Source organism: Staurois parvus, unplaced genomic scaffold (assembly GCF_062004578.1).
Source record: "Staurois parvus isolate SC_StPar_1 unplaced genomic scaffold, SC_StPar_1.0 ptg000151l, whole genome shotgun sequence".
NCBI lineage: Eukaryota > Metazoa > Chordata > Amphibia > Anura > Ranidae > Staurois > Staurois parvus.
In genome coordinates, this window is record NW_028317947.1 from 12,437,074 (window position 1) to 12,455,653 (window position 18,580).

The window sequence follows — 18,580 nt, forward strand, 5'->3', positions numbered from 1 at the left end:
TCCATTCTTGGGGTGTCTGGAACCAGAAGGGGGATCCCTGTCTATCTATCTGAGGCAAGAGGGCTTCTGGATCTAGAGATATTGCTACACCCAAGGCGGATGTCAGTGTTGGAGAGGGAGGATCCGTGTGGTTTCTGGAGCTGCATACCTGGCTGGTCTTTTGGATTGTATCATACACAGGCGCATTTAAAATGTGCGGTCGGTGAGTGCGCAATCTTGCTATTTTCCAGTCACCTAATGAGGAGAAGACCTGCACATATTTGGTTTTATTGTCACAAGAAAGACTCTATGAATTTACACTAATTTTATCACATTTCAGCGCTGCACTATATATATGTACAATAAGTTTATACATAAACAATTGTGTGTTTTGTCATGCGTTTTCTGCGCAAAAAATGCGCATTGTCAAACGCACTTGGCTATGTGTCAAAAGTCGGTACTTCATTGGCCTGCTGGTCGCTGACAGGCAATTCAAGTCAATGTCGCAAAACATCTCACGTGGATACAGCCTAACCCCAGGTTCACACCTAATAGTTTTCTGCAGCGTTTTGCAGATACGCAGTGCAGTCCATTTAACATGATTTCCTATGGGAGACGTTCACATCTCTACGTTTGCAGCCGGTGCATTTTTTGGAAAGGGTCAGGGACTTTTCTGAATGTAAAAAGCTGCGTTTTTGGTTCTATAGACTTCAATGGAAATGCGGCAGAAAAGCATTTTTACTGGGTTTTTGATGCATTTTGCATTTTAAATCTGCCCAGCAACAAGAAAAAAAAATGCAAAACTCATCAAAAATGCAACGCAGAAACACCTCAAACGCAACCTGCTTAGGTGTGAATCTAGCCTTAGGGTGTAAATGTAGAATATCTGAATGTTAGGCTGGCTGCTTCTACACCATAGAGCTTCCATGATCACCTTGGGTTGTTGTTGGGATGAAGAAAGAGGAATTATATTGCCACACTGTCCAAACATAAGTTATTTATTTATTTCATGTACTTATATAGCGCCGTCAATTTACGCAGCACTTTACATATATATTGTACATTCACATCAGTCCCTAACCCTCAAGGGGTGTACAATCTAAGGTCCCTAACTTACATTCATACATACACATAATAGGGCCAATTTAGACAGGAGCCAATTCACCTACCAGCATGTCTTTGGAGGGTGGGATGAAACTGGAGTACACCCGCACAGGCAGAACATGCAAACTCCAGGCAGGTGGTGCCATGGTTGGGATTCGAACCACTGACCCTAGTACTGCCAGGCGGTGCTAACCACTTAGCCACTGTGCTGCATTTCCATTTGTAAAATGCACACAAAGGCAACGCATTTCAGGGGCTGTGTCTCCCTCTCAGAAACATGAACAGGGGTTGGCTTTGGGAACATTTTACCGTTGGAAAACACTTGTGTTTGAACTTGAATATTATGGTGTGGAACTTCAATTCCTAAATATTCATCTTCCATCCATGGCCAGCTTTAGCCTCACAGCGCACGGTCCGTGGTCATTACTTACGTTTGTAATAGGCAAACTGCAGGTAGTGGTACATGGTGGCCACAAACTTGTGAACCAAATATCCTCCAACATTGGGGGTCAGGCTAGGCTCACACTGCACTTTACATTCCAGGACATCGGTCAGATGATCTGAATGGAAGAGGACAACGAAGAAAGACACACATTTAATAGTTCAGTAATGGTTAGAACCCCATCAAGCTTACCTACTGCACCAGTTTTAACCGCTTTGCCGCCCTATAGCAGAAATACTGCTACAGGGCAGCAGGGCTGCGCAAAATCACACACACACACACATATATATATATATATATCTATATATATATATGTGTGATTTGCATACCCAAGTAGGGGGCACGCGTGCCCCCTACCCGCGCTGCTATTGGCAGCCTCAGCTGTCGAACACCGGGTCCCAGCCGGTGGTTCCCTGCTGGCAGCTGGCGATCACCAAGTATCACTGACGGGGGAGAGGTCTGTATGTAAACAATACAGATCGCTCTCCTGTCAGCTCAAGAACACTACTTTGTATGGCTCTGCATAGCAGAGCCATACAAAGCAGCATGCTTTTACAGTAAAGCACACACTCCCAGCGCACAGTTAACCCTTTGATCGCCCCTCATGTTAACCCCTTCATACCCAGTGCCATTAGGACAGTGTCAGTGCTTTTTATTAGCAGTGATCACTGTATTGGTGTTACTAGAGATGTTAGTTGACACTAGTTGGGGGGTGATGTCAAGGGGGACAGAGGACACTGCTACGGGGGGGAGCAGAGGAGACTGCTATGGGGGCAGAGGACATTATAGTAGGAGGGGGGTAATGTGAAGGGGGGCAGGAAACTGCTATGGGGAGGTAGAGGACACTACTGTATGGGGAGCAGAGGACACTACTGTGGGGGAGGGGAGGGGAGGGGGGAAACTACTGTGGGGGGCAAAGGACATTACTGTTGGGGAGGGGAATGATGTGAAGGGAACAGAGAACACTGCTATGGAGGGGGGGAAGCAGAGGACACACTAGTTGGGGAGCGATGTGAAGGTGGACAAAGGACCCTGCTATGGGAGGCAGAGGAGACTGCTATGGGGGGCAGAGGACATTATAGTGGGGGGTGATGTGAAGGGGGTGGGAAACTGCTAAGGGGAGGCAGAGGACACTAATGTGGGGGGAGGGGGGACACTACTGTGTGGGGAGGGGGGGGTGATGTGAAGGGGAGCAGAGGACACTACTGTAGATAGAAGGGGACACAGGACACTATGCTATGTTTTTATTGGGGGCTTCATATTTAATTTTTTAAGGGCATGCCCCCTTCTTTTGGGGATCTTTGATTTCCTCCATCTGATCCAGGTGGATCTCGACCTCTGAAAGGTTGCCTACCCCTGGTCTAGAGTTGCTATTTTCTCCTTGATAATAGTGGCTTCACAGTTGTGATGTGGAGGGAGAAACAAGGCTTAACAGGTACGAGGTACGCCCAACTCAATAGTTAGCACCCCATCAAGCTTGCCCACTGCACCAGTTTTAAGTTGTAGCTTGGATCTACTAAACTTTAGAAATTGCTGTGATGTGGAAGAAGAAACAAGGCGTAACTGGTACCTACGTCCAAGGTATTTTGTTAAAGATTTTTAAGGCATACTTCTTACACCCTAGGGCCATGATCTTAGTTCTGGAAATGTCACAATAAGCAACTGCATTGGGGAAAAGGGGTAAAGCCTGTGGTGGGCAGAGAGTAGAGACAAGCAGGAGAGCCAAGGAGGATCCTCACACGTCACAATGGACTAGCCAGACTGGACAGGCACACAGTATATTAGGCAGCAGTGATGTAGAAAACAAAAATAACAAATTACCTGCAACGGCTGGGTAGAAGTCTTTAAACTCTCTCATTTCAGAAACCCCCTCACAGCCCGTCAAGCAGTTGTTGTATGCTTTGTAATACAGAGGCAAAGCCTGCTCCATCTCTTCTGTGCTGCGCCTGAAATCTCCAGCATTGTACGACTTTACAGCCTTCACAAATATGCTCTGCGTTACAAAGGGGTTCCATCAAGACCAATACAGGCTTGCTTAATGTGTACACCTACCCAACTTTATTTATAAGAAAAGATAAATATATACATATTTATATGGGCAGCACACTGGCTAAATGGTTAGTACTTCCACCTGGCAGTACTAGGGTCATTGGTTCAAATCCCGACCATGGCACCACCTGCCTGGAGGTTGCATGTTCTCCCTGTGCCTGTGTGGGTTTCCTCCGGGTACTCCGGTTTCCTCCCACACTCCAAAAGACATGCTGGTAGGTGAACTGGATCCTGTCTAAATTGTCCCTAGTATGTGTATGTATGAATGTAAGTTAGGGACCTTAGATTGTACACCCCTTGAGGGTTGGGGACTGATGTGAATGTACAATATATGTATGTAAAGCGCTGTGTGAATTGACAGCGCTATATAAGTACCTGAAATAAATAAATAGTGTTTATCTCTCTCCATACATACCTATATACACACACACACATATATATATATATCATATATACAGTATCTCACAGAAGTGAGTACACCCCTCACATTTTTGTAAATATATACATATCTATCTATCTCCATACATACCTATATATATATATAACCTGTATACATCTGCATACATACATACATACCTGTATACACCTGCATACATACATATATATATATATATATATATATATATATATAACCTGTATACATATTTATAGTGTTTTCTATCTATCTCCATACATACCTATATATATATATAACCTGTATACATCTGCATACATACATACATACCTGTATACACCTGCATACATACATATATATATATAACCTGTATACATATTTATAGTGTTTTCTATCTATCTATCTCCATACATACCTATATATATATATATATATATATATATATATATATATATATATATATATAAAACCTTTATACATCTGCATACATACCTGTATACACCTGCATACATATATATATATATATATATATATATATATATATATATAAAACCTGTATACATATTTATAGTGTTTTCTATCTATCTATCTATCTATCTATCTATCTATCGCCATACATACCCCCCCCCCTCTCTCTCTCTCTATGTGTTTAGAGATGGATAGATATAAAACACTATAAATATGTATATATTTACAAAAATGTGAGGTGTGCACTCACTTCTGTGAGATACTGTATATATATATATATGTATATATATATATATTTATTTCAGGTACTTATATAGCGCCATCAATTTACTCCCCTGGTTCCCCCTCCTCATTGACTGCTACATTTTTAAATAAAATCTTTGTGTTGTCATTACATACTTTTTTTTTAGTCCCAGGATAGTAATTACTAGGTCCCTGTGTTTCTCTATGCAATGCGGGCATATTATAATTGGTGGTAGGATCTGACAGGGTGCTGTATATAGCTTCCTGAAAACATCACAGCACCCTGCCTCTATGCAAGAGCCCTCAGCCCTGATGCAAGGCCTTGACTGGCTCTTGGCTAAGTTATGCAGAAAAATTAAAAACGCCTTGATGGGTGGGTGTCAGTGTGAAAGGTCAGGTGATCCTAAGCAGGGTTCATTAGCATGTACTCTGCCCTCGGTGATGCTTACATGTTATGCTGAGCCTCTACGACTGACAGAACTAAAAATCTAATGAATGAAAGTGGTGGACCAATGGCAGCCCTGCTGGGGAGGAAAGTGCTGGATGATGTTGGACTTCCTTCAGCCAAGAAATGATCTGGACTTTGCTTGTTTAAACAATTTTCCTAATTTGTGCAAACTGAAAAAAAAATGTAACATGTTATTTAGCTCTTCCATATGCCGTGTCTCAGGGACTCAAGGAACGCAGTTGACTCACCTCGAAGGGCTGAGCCTCTAAATCGATGAGAAATTCCTCCACTTCCAGCAAGGTCCTGTAGTAGTTCATGTAGCGCAGCGTCATCTCATGGGTGGGGTTCTTCTGCAGAAACGTATGAGCAGCCGACACCGCCTTCTCCAGCTCATTGATCTAGAAGACATGGCAGACCTTATGATGTTATTTCTGTTTTTCTATTGTTTGTAGAATGTGGAGGAAAAAAAATGAATGTAATCAATTATGGAATACGGCTGTGACATAAAATGTGCCAAAAGGTAATACTTTCTGGATGCCCTGTATACACTGCTCAAAAAAATGAAATGAGTATCGCATCAATACAATGAAACTCCTGGGATATAGATCTGGTCAGGTAAGTAGCAGAGGGGGTTGTTAATCAGTTTCAGCTGCTTTGGTGTTAATGAAATTAACAACAGGTGCACTAGATGGGCAACAATGAGACAACCCCCAAAACAGGAATGGTTTTACAGGTGAAGGCCACTGACATTTTTTTTCCTACTCATCTTTTCTGACTGTTTTTCACTAGTTTTGCATTTGGCTAGGGTCAGTGTCACTACTGGTAGCATGAGGCCATACCTGGACCCTATAGAGGTTGCACAGGCAGTCCAACTCCTCCAGGATGGCACATCAATACGTGCCATTGCCAGAAGGTTTGCTGTGTCTCCCAGCACAATATCAAGAGCATGGAGGAGATTCCAGGAGACAGGCAGTTACTCTAGGAGAGCTGGACAGGACTGTAGAAGGTCCTTAACCCATTAGCAGGACCGGTATCTGCTCCTTTGTGCAAGGAGGAACAGGATGAGCACTGCCAGAGCCCTACAAAATGACCTCCAGCAGGCCACTGGTGTGAATGTCTCTGACCAAACAACCAGAAACAGACTTCATAAGGGTGGCTTGAGGGCCCGACATCCTCTAGTGGGCCCTGTGCTCACTGCCCGGCACCATAGAACTCGATTGGCATTCACCATTGAACCCCAGAATTGGCAGGTCTGCCACTGGTGCCCTGTGCTTTTTACAGATGAGAGCAGGTTCACCCTGAGCACATGTGACAGACGTGAAAGGGTCTGGAGAAGCCGTGGAGAACGTTCTGCTGCCTGTAACATGGTTCAGCATGACCGTTTTGGTGGTGGGTCAGTGATGGTCTGGAGAGACATATCCATGGACGGACGCACAGACCACTACAGGCTAGACAATGACACCCTGACTGCCATTAGGTATCGGGATGAGATCCTTGGACCCATTGTCAGACACTACGCTGGTGCAGTGGGTCCTGGGTTCCTCCTGGTGCACGACAATGCCCGGCCTCATGTGGGGAGAGTATGCAGGCAGTTCCTGGAGGGTGAAGGAATTGATACCATTGAATGGCCCCCACGCTCACCTGACCTAAATCCAATAGAACACCTCTGGGATATCATATCTCGGTCCATCCGACGCCGCCAGGTTGCACCTCAGACTGTCCAGGAGCTCAGTGATGCCCTGGTCCACATCTGGGAGGAAATCCCCCAGGACACCATCCGTCGTCTCATTATGAGCCCCCTCCGACGTTGTCAGGTATGCATACAAGCATGTGGGGGCCATACAAACTACTGAGGACCATTCTGAATGAAATTTCACCAATATGAACTAGCCTGCTGCATATTTTTTTAACTTTGATTATCGGTCTTTGAATTCAGTCCTCTCTTGGTTGATAATTTTCATTTCCATCAAATGATGGGGCATCCTAACACATTACCCCGTCCATATCAGTATAGAGATCCAGCAGGAGATTTGTCCCCATTGAGATCTGATGTGTTTTCAAAGTGTTACTTTCATTTTTTTGAGTAGTATATATATATATATATATATATATATATATATATAAATCCCTTTATTCTCCTAAATGTTCCCCCAGCTGTAATGTGTGATGTGCCGTCCAGATGGAAGTGACGGAGGTATAGCTCAGGTCTGTGTCTGGATATTACACGGCACAAATACTTGTGGGGGATGAAGTTGCCGTGTGCAGTCATTGCATGTCTGGAGACGTGGCAGCTCCCCCCTGATCTCCCCTGTGAAATGTGAACCGTACAGCCACAATACAATGAATGATTTAGAGGCAGGAGCAGGCCCACAACTACACACTTCCCCTGAAGGGGCACTGGAAATTCTCACTGGGCAAAACTCAGAAACTTTGAAAAACAAACAACATATTCCAAAGACTTTCCTGATCTTTATTGACAGTCAAGAAAACAGACCTCCATCTCTAAAACAGATGGTTCACTGTGACTTTTCCTATTATATAACATCCTCATTTATTATTACATTTTGTTGGTGGCGGTTAGGATAAGTTTAGACTTGTGTCTAAACCACCGCGCCTCTGAAAAGCGATCTGGGCTCGGATTGTTTTCCAGAAGCATTCAACAGAAGGCGAGGAAGCAATGTGGCCCCCCCTTACTGCATGTTTTAGCCCCACAATTGCTGCGCCAACACACTGCAGCCACCTGCATTGCAAAACAGATTCCCGATGATAAAAACTGATATTTTGCCGTTACTGGTATATCACATCCTCATTTATATGTATATATTTATATTATTTGGAACTTTTAGGCTAAGATTAAGATGTGTGTCTAAATCCCTGCCCCTCTGAAAAACAAACCATGTTCAGGACACTTCTCAGAGGTGTTGGACAAGTGGTGAGGAGGTAATGTGGTGCCACCATACCACCTGTTTTAACCCCCCCTAATTCCCACACCAACGTGACACAACCCAGTGCATTGACAGGAGTGATACTTTTTTTTTTTTTTTGGGGGGGGGGGGCCTATTTTTTAACACCCTTCCAACCACAAGTCTAAATGAGCCCCTGTTATATAACATTTATTATACTCATTTATTATTATATAACATTCCCATTTGTTGTGACTGTTTATTTTATAACATCCTCATTTACTAGTAGATTTTTTTTGTCATATTATATAAAATCTTTGTTTCATATATTTTTTGCTGTGAGTTTTATTATATTATGTAAAATCTTCATTTATTATAATATCTTTTGCTGCAAGAATTATTATATTATGTAAAATCTTCATTTATTATATCTTTTGCTGCAAGAATTATTATATTATGTAAAATCTTCATTTATTATATCTTTTGTTGCAAGTATTATTATATTATGTAAAATCTTAACTTATTATAATATCTTTTGCTGCAAGAATTATTATATTATGTAAAATCTTCATTTAATATAATATCTTTTGCTGCAAGAATTATTATATTATGTAAGATCTTCATTTATTATAATATCTTTTGCTGAAAGTATTATTATATTATGTAAAATTATTATATTTTTTAATGTGAGTCTTATTACATTTATTATATTTTTTGCTGTGAGTCTTACTACATTTTGTAAAATCTTCATTTATTATATTATTTTTTTGCTGTGAGTCTTTTTATATTATGTAAAATCTTCATTTATTATATTTTTTTTGCTGTGAGTCTTTTTATATTATGTAAAATCTTCATTTAATATAATATTTTCTGTATCTGCCACCCCTCTCTGCCAATCCCTCCACTGGCTTCTCATTGCCCAACGGATAAAATTCAAAACATTAACCATAACATATAGAGCCATTTATAACTCTGCCCCAAATTACATCACCAATCTTGTCTCCAAATGTCACCCAAACTGTACTCTCTGCTCCTCGCAAGACCTCCTACTCTCTAGCTCCCTCCCTTGTCTCCTCCTCCCATGCTCGTCTCCAGGACTTCACCAGAGCTTCCCCCATCCTCTGGAACTCTCTACCCCAATTTATCAGACTATTGCCTACTCTGCTCACTTTTAGGCAATTTCTGAAAATCTATCTCTTCAGGGAGGCCTATCCTGCCCTCAGCTAATAACGGAATCTTCTACTCTTCCAACCAGTCCATCCCCCACAGTTACTGCCTTTTGTACCACTAGCCCCTCCCTCTTAGATTGTAAGCTCCAAGGAGCAGGGCCCTCCTAACCCTCTTGTATTGAACTGTATTGTTGCTGTATTGTCTCCTGTTATATTGTAAAGTGCTGAGCAAACTGTTGGCGCTATATAAATCCTGTATAATAATAATAATAATTATTATTTTTGCTGGAAGTATTATTATATTATATAAAATCTTCATTCATTTCAATATTTTTTGCTGTGAGTCTTAATATATTATATAAAATCTTCATTTAATATAATATTATTTGCTGTAAGTATTATTATATTATATATAATCTTCATTTATTATAATATATTTTGCTGTGAGACTTATTATATTATGTCAAATCTTCATTTATTATATTTTTTATGTGAGTCTTACATTTATTGTAACATTTTTTGCTGTGAGTCTTTTGTAAAATCTTCATTTATTATTATAATATTTTTGCTGTGAATCGTAATACATTTATTATAATATTTTTTGTTGTGACTTATTATATTATGTAAAATCTTCATTTAATATATTATTTTTTGCTATGAGTCTTATTATATTATGTACAATTTTTATTTATTATATTATCTTTTGCTTCAAGTTTTAATATATTATGTAAAATGTTCATTTATTATATTTTTTTATGTGAGTCTTATTACATTTATTATAATATTGTTTGCTGTGAGCCTTATGTAAAATCTTCATTTATTATAAGATTTTTTGCTGTGAGTCTTATTACATTTAGTATAATATTTTTTGCTGTGAGTCTTATATTATGTAAAATCTTCAATTATGATATTTGTTGCTGTGAGTCTTATTATATTATATAAAATCTTAATTTATTATAATATTGTTTGCTGTAAGTCTTATTATATTATATAAAATCTTCATTTATTGTAATATTGTTTGCTGTGAGTCTTATTATATTATATAAAATCTTAATTTATTATAATATTGTTTGCTGTGAGTCTTATTATATTATATAAAATCTTCATTTATTGTAATATTGTTTGCTGTGAGTCTTATTATATTATATAAAATCTTCATTTATTAGATTATTTTTTACTGCGATTCTTATTACATTTATTATAATATTTTTTGCTGTGAGTTTTATTATATTATATAACATTTTCATTTATTAGATTATTTTTTAATGCGAGTCTTATTACATTTATTATAATATTTATTTGCTGGGTGTCTTATTATATTATATAAAATCTTCATTTATTATGTTTTTTTGCTGCTATTATTATTTCTCTCAGTATTTATTTAGTGTTTCTAAAATAAATAACACAGGAAGAATTTGTAATGAGTTTACAAACACAGCTAAACTCAAACACAAATAGGTCAAACACGAGCTCAGGGGGTCTTTTTTTACCCTGGCAGCCAGGAGACAGTAATAAACAGGCGGCTGAGCTGTGTTTTTTCTGCCCCCGGCCACCCATCCAAATTCTAACATTACAACCTGACGGGGCTGCACATGTGCCATGGGCATGGCATGCAAAACAGGCATCAGGAGGTGGCATTAGCCCCTCATGATGGCCTATCAATACCTCTAGCAGGCAGAGGTGAACTAAAAGCCGAGGTTGTCTTTCTGGACAGAAGTACCAGGATTGGGCAGATTACTTTAGCTGGAGCACAGGGTCCAGGCTGTACTGAAAACACTTCCTTGGATGAATCATGCATTATAGCGCGATCAAAGCCCTTCAGTCTTTACGGGGGCTGGACTGTGGTCAGCGGGAGTAGAAAATGCCACGGGCTTGGCTTACCAAATGTAAGTAAAAAGAAAATACATAATTGGTGTCAGTGGAAGGATTAATACCCAATAATTGGTGTCAGTGGCAGGAACAGTGCCCTGTAATTGGTGTCATTGGGAGGAATAGTGTCCCCATCATTGGTTTCATTGGGAGAAATAGTACCCCATCATTGGTGTCATTGGGAGAAATAGTGCCCCATCATTGCTGTCAGTGGGAGGAATAGTGCCCCATCATTGGTGTCATTGGGAGAAATAGTGCCCCATCATTGCTGTCAGTGGGAGGAATAGTGCCCCATCATTGGTTTCATTGGGAGAAATAGTACCCCATCATTGGTGTCATTGGGAGGAATAGTGCTCCATCATTGGTATCAGTGGGAGGAATAGTGTCCCCATCATTGGTTTCATTGGGAGAAATAGTACCCCATCATTGGTGTCATTGGGAGAAATAGTGCCCCATCATTGCTGTCAGTGGGAGGAATAGTGTCCCCATCATTGGTTTCATTGGGAGAAATAGTACCCCATCATTGGTGTCATTGGGAGGAATAGTGCCCCATCATTGGTGTCAGTGGGAGGAATAGTGCCCCATCATTGGTGTCAGTGGGAGGAATAGTGCCCCATTGTTGGTGTCAGTAGGAGGAATAGTGCTCCACTGTTGGTGTCAGTGGAAGGAATAGTACCCCATGACTGGAGTCAATGGAAGGAATAGTGCACCAATCATTGGTGTCATTGGGAGGAATAGTGCCTCATTGTTGATGTCTGTGGGAGGAATAGTGTCCCATCATTGGTGCCAGTGGGAGGAACAGTGCCCCATTGTTGGTGTCAGTGGAAGGAATAATACCCCATAATTAGTGTCAGTGTGAGGAATAGTGCCCCATCATTGGTGTCAGTGGGAGGAATAGTGCCCCATCATTGGTGTCAGTGGGAGGAATAGTGCCCCATCATTGGTGTCAGTGGGAGGAATAGTGCCCCATCATTGGTGTCAATGGGAGGAACAGTGCCCCATAATTGGTGTCAATGGGAGGAATAGTACCCCATGTTGTTGGTGTCAGTGGGAGGAATAGTGTCACATCATTGGTGTCATTGGGAGGAATAGTGCCCCATCATTGGTACCAGTCGGAGGAATAGTGCCTCAACGTTGGTGTCAGTGGAAGGAATAGTGCCCCATTGCTGGTGTCAGTGGAGAGAATAGTGCCCCATCATTGGTGGCAGTGGGAGGAATAGTGCCCCATCATTGGTGTCAGTGGGAGGAATAGTGCCCCATCATTGGTATTAGTGGGAGGAATAGTGCCCCATCGTTGGTGTCAGTGGAAGGAATAGTGCCCCATCGTTGGTGTCAGTGGAAGGAATAGTGCCCCATCGTTGGTGTCAGTGGGAGGAATAGTGCCCCATCATTGGTGTCAGTGGGAGGAATAGTGCCCCGTCTTTGGTGTCAGTGGAAGGGATGGTACCTCGTATCAGTACCCTGAGGGCCAGATAAAGGCAAGCAAAGGGCCACATCTGTCCCGCGGGCCGCAGTTTGGGTCTGTGATGTCACTTCACCTTTTCTTCATGGGGGGGTCTGGATCTGGTGGGTGGAGACCTGACCTAGCAACATACACAGCTCTACAGCAACAGATCCCATGTAACAGGGATATTGATGGGTGCAGTCAGTCAGCAATAGATCCCCACCACTCCCATGTAGCACACAGTATGAGGACTTATTTCAAGGACTTACTGCTGGGTGGAGGGTACCGGATATCAGTCCCATAGGAGCTGCTGTCCCTCAGCATGCAGACCACTGATCTCCAAACCCAATCTGAGGTCTGAAGCAGGGCCACGGGCCACAGGGCCCATGACCTTCTTGTCATGCACCAGTGCTCTAGATCAGAATTTCACATCTAGGGTTCCTCCGGAGGTTTCTAAGGGTTCTTTGAGTAATAATCAATTTCTGCCTCCCCGATAACTTCCCACTGACATCATTGATCTCTTTAGCTATCAGTAATTCTTCCCACCGACCATCACACTAATGCAGGGGTCTCCAAACTCTCAAAATAAAGGGCCGTCAAACTTTCGGGGGGCCAGAATGTGGCCAGTGGGAGTAGAAAATGCCCTGATTGGCCAATCAGTGATCACATGATCGGGACCTCGCACAGAGGTCCCGTCCAATGATCGGTATTCCACTGTGTCCGGAGGACACAGCGAGCACCGGATTGCGGCGCTGCGCTCTCCCAGGGAGCGCGCACAAGCAGGGGGCAGGGAGGCCGTTTATAAACAGCAACCCGACCCTGCACTGCCACCGTCCGTCCGAAGTGGTTAAGAGATCTCCTCTCACTTTCTGTTGAGTCTTCAGACAGGAAGTGGAGGAAAGTCTACCCAAAGAGACACAAGAAATTCAAACAAAGTTGAAGAAAGGTTTTGTTTTTCTGTATACTTTAAGGCTACGTTCACACCTATGCAGTTTGCGTTTGATCCATTTCTTCAGTGCTTTTTTCGATGCATTTTGAATTTTTTCTGCACGTGCGTTTTGCGCGTTTTTTTCCAACTTGTTGCTGGGCAGATTAAAACGCAAAATGCATCAAAAACACACTACATGCATTTCTGCAGCGTCTCCATTGAAGTCTAATGATCCAAAAACACGTTTTGCGTTTAAAAAAAAGTCTCTGACCCTTTTACAGGTTGAAAACGCGGCGATGTGAACGTGTCCCATAGGAAATCATGTTAAACGGACTGTAGAGCGTTTCTGCAAAATACAAAATGCACCGCAAAACGCTAAAGAATACCTGTCACCTTGCAATACATAGATATACAAAGCACAGATGTGTCCATACATATAGGACGAGTCTCCCAATTTGCCCATTTTGTTGATTGATTGCTTGATCTTCTTTGCGGCTCCGTTCACACCAATGCGTTTTTTAGTGCTTTTTGCAGAAACGCACTGCGGTCCATTTAACATGGTTTCCTATGGAACATGTTCACATTGATGCTTTTTCCAGCTGCTGTGTTTTTGGAAAGGGTCAGGGACTTTTTTAATCACTTGGAGGATTTACCCCCCTTTCTAAGCAGGCCATTTTTGCGATACGGTGCTGCGTTACTGACAATTGTGCGGTCATGCAACACTGCACCCAAATCAAATTTATGTCCTTTTTCCCCACAAATAGAGCTTTCTTTCAGTTGTATTTGATCGCCTGTGCGGGTTTTTTTAATTTTTTGCGCTATAAACAAAAAAAGACCGACAATTTTGAGAAAAAAACACTATATTTTTTACTTTTTGCTATTAAACATGTCCAGTAAAAAAATGTTAAAAATAAAATTTCATCATAAATTTAAAAATGTATTTTGTGATGTCCTTGCTAAAAAAAATCCCAATAGGTGTAAGTTATTGGTTTATGTGAAAATTATAGCATTTACAAATGGCGGGAAATATACTGGAATTTATTTTTTTTACAAAAGCGGGCCTGCGGCGGGCATTCTGATACTGGGGGGAACTGACTTGATGTCACTGGCATCCCCAGTGACACCAATACGATGATCAATGCTAATAAAAAGCACTGACACTGTACTAATGGCACTGGGCACGAAGGGGTTAACATGAGAGGCGATCAACGGGTTAACTGTGTGCTGGGAGTGTTTTACTGTGCAAGCACGCTGCTCTGTATAGCTCTGCTATGCAGAGCCATATAAAGCAGCATGCTGGTACTGACAGGGGAGAGATCTGTATTGTTTGCATACAGACCTCTCCCCTGCCAGTGTTCCTCGGCGATCGCCGGGTGCCAGCGAAGAATCTCTGGCCGGGACCTAGTGATCGACAGCTCTAGCCCCCTATCCGGAAATACAAAATCACGTACAGTTATGCAGGGAAGCAGTTAAAAGCAAAAAATTGCATTTTTGCTACAATAGAGTTCACTGCAGAAGCTGCTGAAATGCACAGTAAAGCTTTTTTGCCACGTTTTGCAATGATGGGGCACTATACCTCCCAATGACTCCAACGATGGGGCACTATACCTCCCAATGACACCAACAATGGGGCACTATATCTCCCAATGACACCAACAATGGGGCACTATATCTCCCAATGACACCAACAATGGGGCACTATACCTCCCAATGACCAATGATGGGGCACTATACCTCCCAATGACACCAAAAATGGGGCACTATATCTCCCAATGACACCAACAATGGGGCACTATATCTCCCAATGACACCAACAATGGGGCACTATACCTCCCAATGACCAATGATGGGGCACTATACCTCCCAATGACACCAAAAATGGGGCACTATACCTCCCAATGACCAATGATGGGGCACTATACCTCCCAATGACACCAACAATGGGGCACTATATCTCCCAATGACACCAACAATGGGGCACTATACCTCCCAATGACCAATGATGGGGCACTATACCTCCCAATGACACCAAAGATGGGGCACTATACCTCCCAATGACACCAACAAACGGGATGATGACATCGTTGGATGTTTGTAATGTGTGTGTATGGTGGGTTGATCATTTGATTTGCCTTCATCCTGCAGCGATTTGATCGCTCAAAATTGCGCCCACCTATAAAATCATCCATTCGATCTATGGCTGCCATAAGGCCCCATTCCTACTAATGTAGCGTCGCACCAGGCATCATGCATTTCTGTGTATTACAATGAATGGGCTGTCCTACGGGTGGCAAAGGCGCTCACGTGCGCTTTGTGCATGGTGCAAAAAACGCACTTCCTGCTTGGCGCAACATGCTAGGTCCACCCTAGTGTAGTCCGGGAACGCACACATAATCAAATGCGTTCCCGAACCCCATAGAAACGCACCGCTCTTCAGCAGATGCGCAGAGTCGCCTAAAGTTGGTTCATAAATATGCGTGCGGGGCAGTCCATGCATTTCAATGGGATGCCCTTTTCGCGAGAAACGCAGAGAAAGAAGCCCCCCGACCTTTTCTTGTTTTAAAAGACACGGCGCACCGAACCGCATGGCACTGCTAGTGTGACACGTTTTGCGGTCGTTTCCTAAAGGTGGCAAGAAGGTTTGATTTTGCGCACGTTCACGCACTACACTACAAACGACTGTACGATCAGATTGTATTGTCAGATTTATCGGTTAGTGTATTGCATTGGCTCCCCAATCAGTACTCTATGGCTCCCCAATTGGTTCTCCATGTCTCCCCAATCGGTACTCCACGGCTCCCCAATCGGTACTCCACGGCTCCCCAATTGGTTTTCCATGGCTCCCCAATCAGTACTCCATGGCTCCCCAATCGGCACTCCATGGCTCCCTAATTGGTACTCCATGGCTCCCCAATCGGTACTCCATGGCTCCCCAATCGGTTCTCCATGTCTCCCCAATTGGTACAACATGGTCCCCAATCGGTACTCTATGGCTCCCCAATCGGTACTCCATGGTCACCAATCGGTACTCCATGGCTCCCCAATTGGTTTTCCATGGCTCCCCAATCAGTACTCCATGGCTCCCCAATCGGCACTCCATGGCTCCCTAATTGGTACTCCATGGCTCCCCAATCGGTACTCCATGGCTCCCCAATCGGTTCTCCATGTCTCCCCAATTGGTACTCCATGGTCCCCAATCGGTACTCCATGGTCACCAATCGGTACTCCATGGTCACCAATCGGTACTCCATGGTCACCAATCGGTACTCTATGGCTCACCAATCGGTACTCTATGGCTCCCCAATCGGTACTCCATGGCTCCCCTAATCAGTACTCCATGGTCCCCAATCGGTTCTCCATGGCTCCCCAATTGGTACTCCATGGCTCCCCAACTGGTACTCCATGGCTCCCAAATCGATTCTCCATGGCTCCCCAATCAGTACTCCATGGTCCCCATTCGGTACTCTATGGCTCCCCAATTGGTACTCCATGGCTCCCCAATCGGTACTCCATGGCTCCCCAATCGGTACTCCATGGCTCCCCAATCAGTATTCCATGGTCCCCAATCGGTTCTCCATGGCTCCCCAATTGGTACTCCATGGCTCCCCAACTGGTACTCCATGGCTCCCAAATCGATTCTCCATGGCTCCCCAATCGATTCTCCATGGCTCCCCAACTGGTTCTCCATGGCTCCCCAATCGGTACTCCATGGCTCCCAAATCGTTACTCCATGGCTTCCCAATTGGTACTCCATGGCTCCCAAATCGGTACTCCATGGTTCCCCAACCCCCAGCTATGGAAGTCCTCACCTTGAAGTAGGTGTAGTGCAGGTACTGGTAGGGGTCTCTCCTCTGGAAGGCTTTGAGGGTCTCCTGGTCTGGGTATGGTTGCTGGAAGACTGGAAGGGTAGCCTTGCACTTCCTGAGGCACACAGCCTTGGACAGGACCCTCCCGAAGAGCCTGAGCTCCATCCTCCAGTCCTGCTTGGCCTCCAGCCCCCCGTCCTCCTCGTCCTCCAGCCCAGGGATGGAGGTCTCCTTGGAGCAGCTGTGTCCGCAGAACTCCTCGCTGTCCTGGAGAAGTCGGTTCAGCCTCAGGCTGGCCTCCAGGGACTTGGTTGCCTCCTTCCAGGACTGAGCCTCGTAGAGCTGCATGGCTTGGCCATAGGTGGTCTGCAGCGGTCGGAGCTCGGAGCGGGGGAAGCCTCGGAAGCTGTACTGTTCATACTGAGCCCGGGACAGGACCAGGGAGCCCCATAGGAGGAGCAGGAGGAGCGCGGAGGAAGCCATCAGAGAACTTCTCCTACTGCTAGGAAGATCGCTGGAGGACTCGGACTAATGAGAGGAGCAGGAGAGAAGGGAGGGCTGGGGGCTCTACTCACTGCCAGCCTGGCTGGGACAACAAGGACTTCTTCCAGGGACACCTCTGGGCTGAGGACACATCAGGAACTCCTCCAGGGTCACATCAACCTGGGCAAGTGACCATCAGATCCAGCTTCGTCCACCTGCATGGTCTTCAGGAGCTCATCTTCTACCCAAAAAGAAGGGTGACCCCCTACCTGGGTGCTGTCTGAGCTGTATGTGGACTTGTGCCCACCCTCTACAGAAATCTCTGCTGGATCTCGCTGGGTCCTAAAATCTGCATACTTCACAATCACAGTATAGACGTTCAGTCTGTGTCATGGCTTCTCAGCTCTGTAGTCTTTATCTTCTGCCCAGAAATGGGTGACCACTACCTGGGTGCTGTCTGAGCTGTATGTGGACTTGTACCCACCCTTCTCCAGAAAACCCTGCTGGACCTCACTGGGTCCTAAAATCTCCAAACTTCACAATCACAGTATAGAAGTTTAGACTGTGTCATGGGTTCTCAGCTTTTTAGTCTCTATCTTCTGCCCAGAAATGGGGTGACCCCTACCTGGGTGCTGTCTGAGCTGTGTGTGGACGTGTGCCCACCCTTCTCCAGAAAACCCTGCTAAACCTCACTGGGTCCTAAAATCCCCAAACGTCACAATCACAGCATAGACTAGGTTTAGTCTGTCATGAGCGCTCCACTTTTTAGATATTACCTTCTGCCCAGAAATGGGGTGACCCCTACCTGGATGCTGTCTGAGCAGTATGTGGACTTGTGGCCACCCTGTCAG

The 18,580-nt window shown here is 43.9% G+C and overlaps 1 protein-coding gene across 2 annotated transcripts in view; it reads right to left on the reverse strand.

Annotated features, from left to right (window-relative positions):
• P3H4 (prolyl 3-hydroxylase family member 4 (inactive)) overlaps nucleotides 1-18,286 on the reverse strand; it is a 30,985-nt gene extending 12,699 nt beyond the window's left edge. Inside the window, exons 1-4 of one of the 2 annotated variants that reach the window (XM_089674454.1) lie at nucleotides 17,250-18,265; nucleotides 5,376-5,525; nucleotides 3,347-3,518; nucleotides 1,515-1,643 (exon numbers count right to left, since the gene is read on the reverse strand). In XM_089674454.1, the coding sequence (XP_089530580.1) occupies nucleotides 1,515-1,643; nucleotides 3,347-3,518; nucleotides 5,376-5,525; nucleotides 17,250-17,729 (931 nt within the window). In that variant the 5' untranslated portion in view covers nucleotides 17,730-18,265. Of the gene's footprint in view, nucleotides 1-1,514; nucleotides 1,644-3,346; nucleotides 3,519-5,375; nucleotides 5,526-17,249 lie in introns of both variants that reach the window. The other variant, XM_089674455.1, reaches the window with a different exon arrangement.
• Between the last annotated feature and the right edge of the window lie 294 nt (nucleotides 18,287-18,580).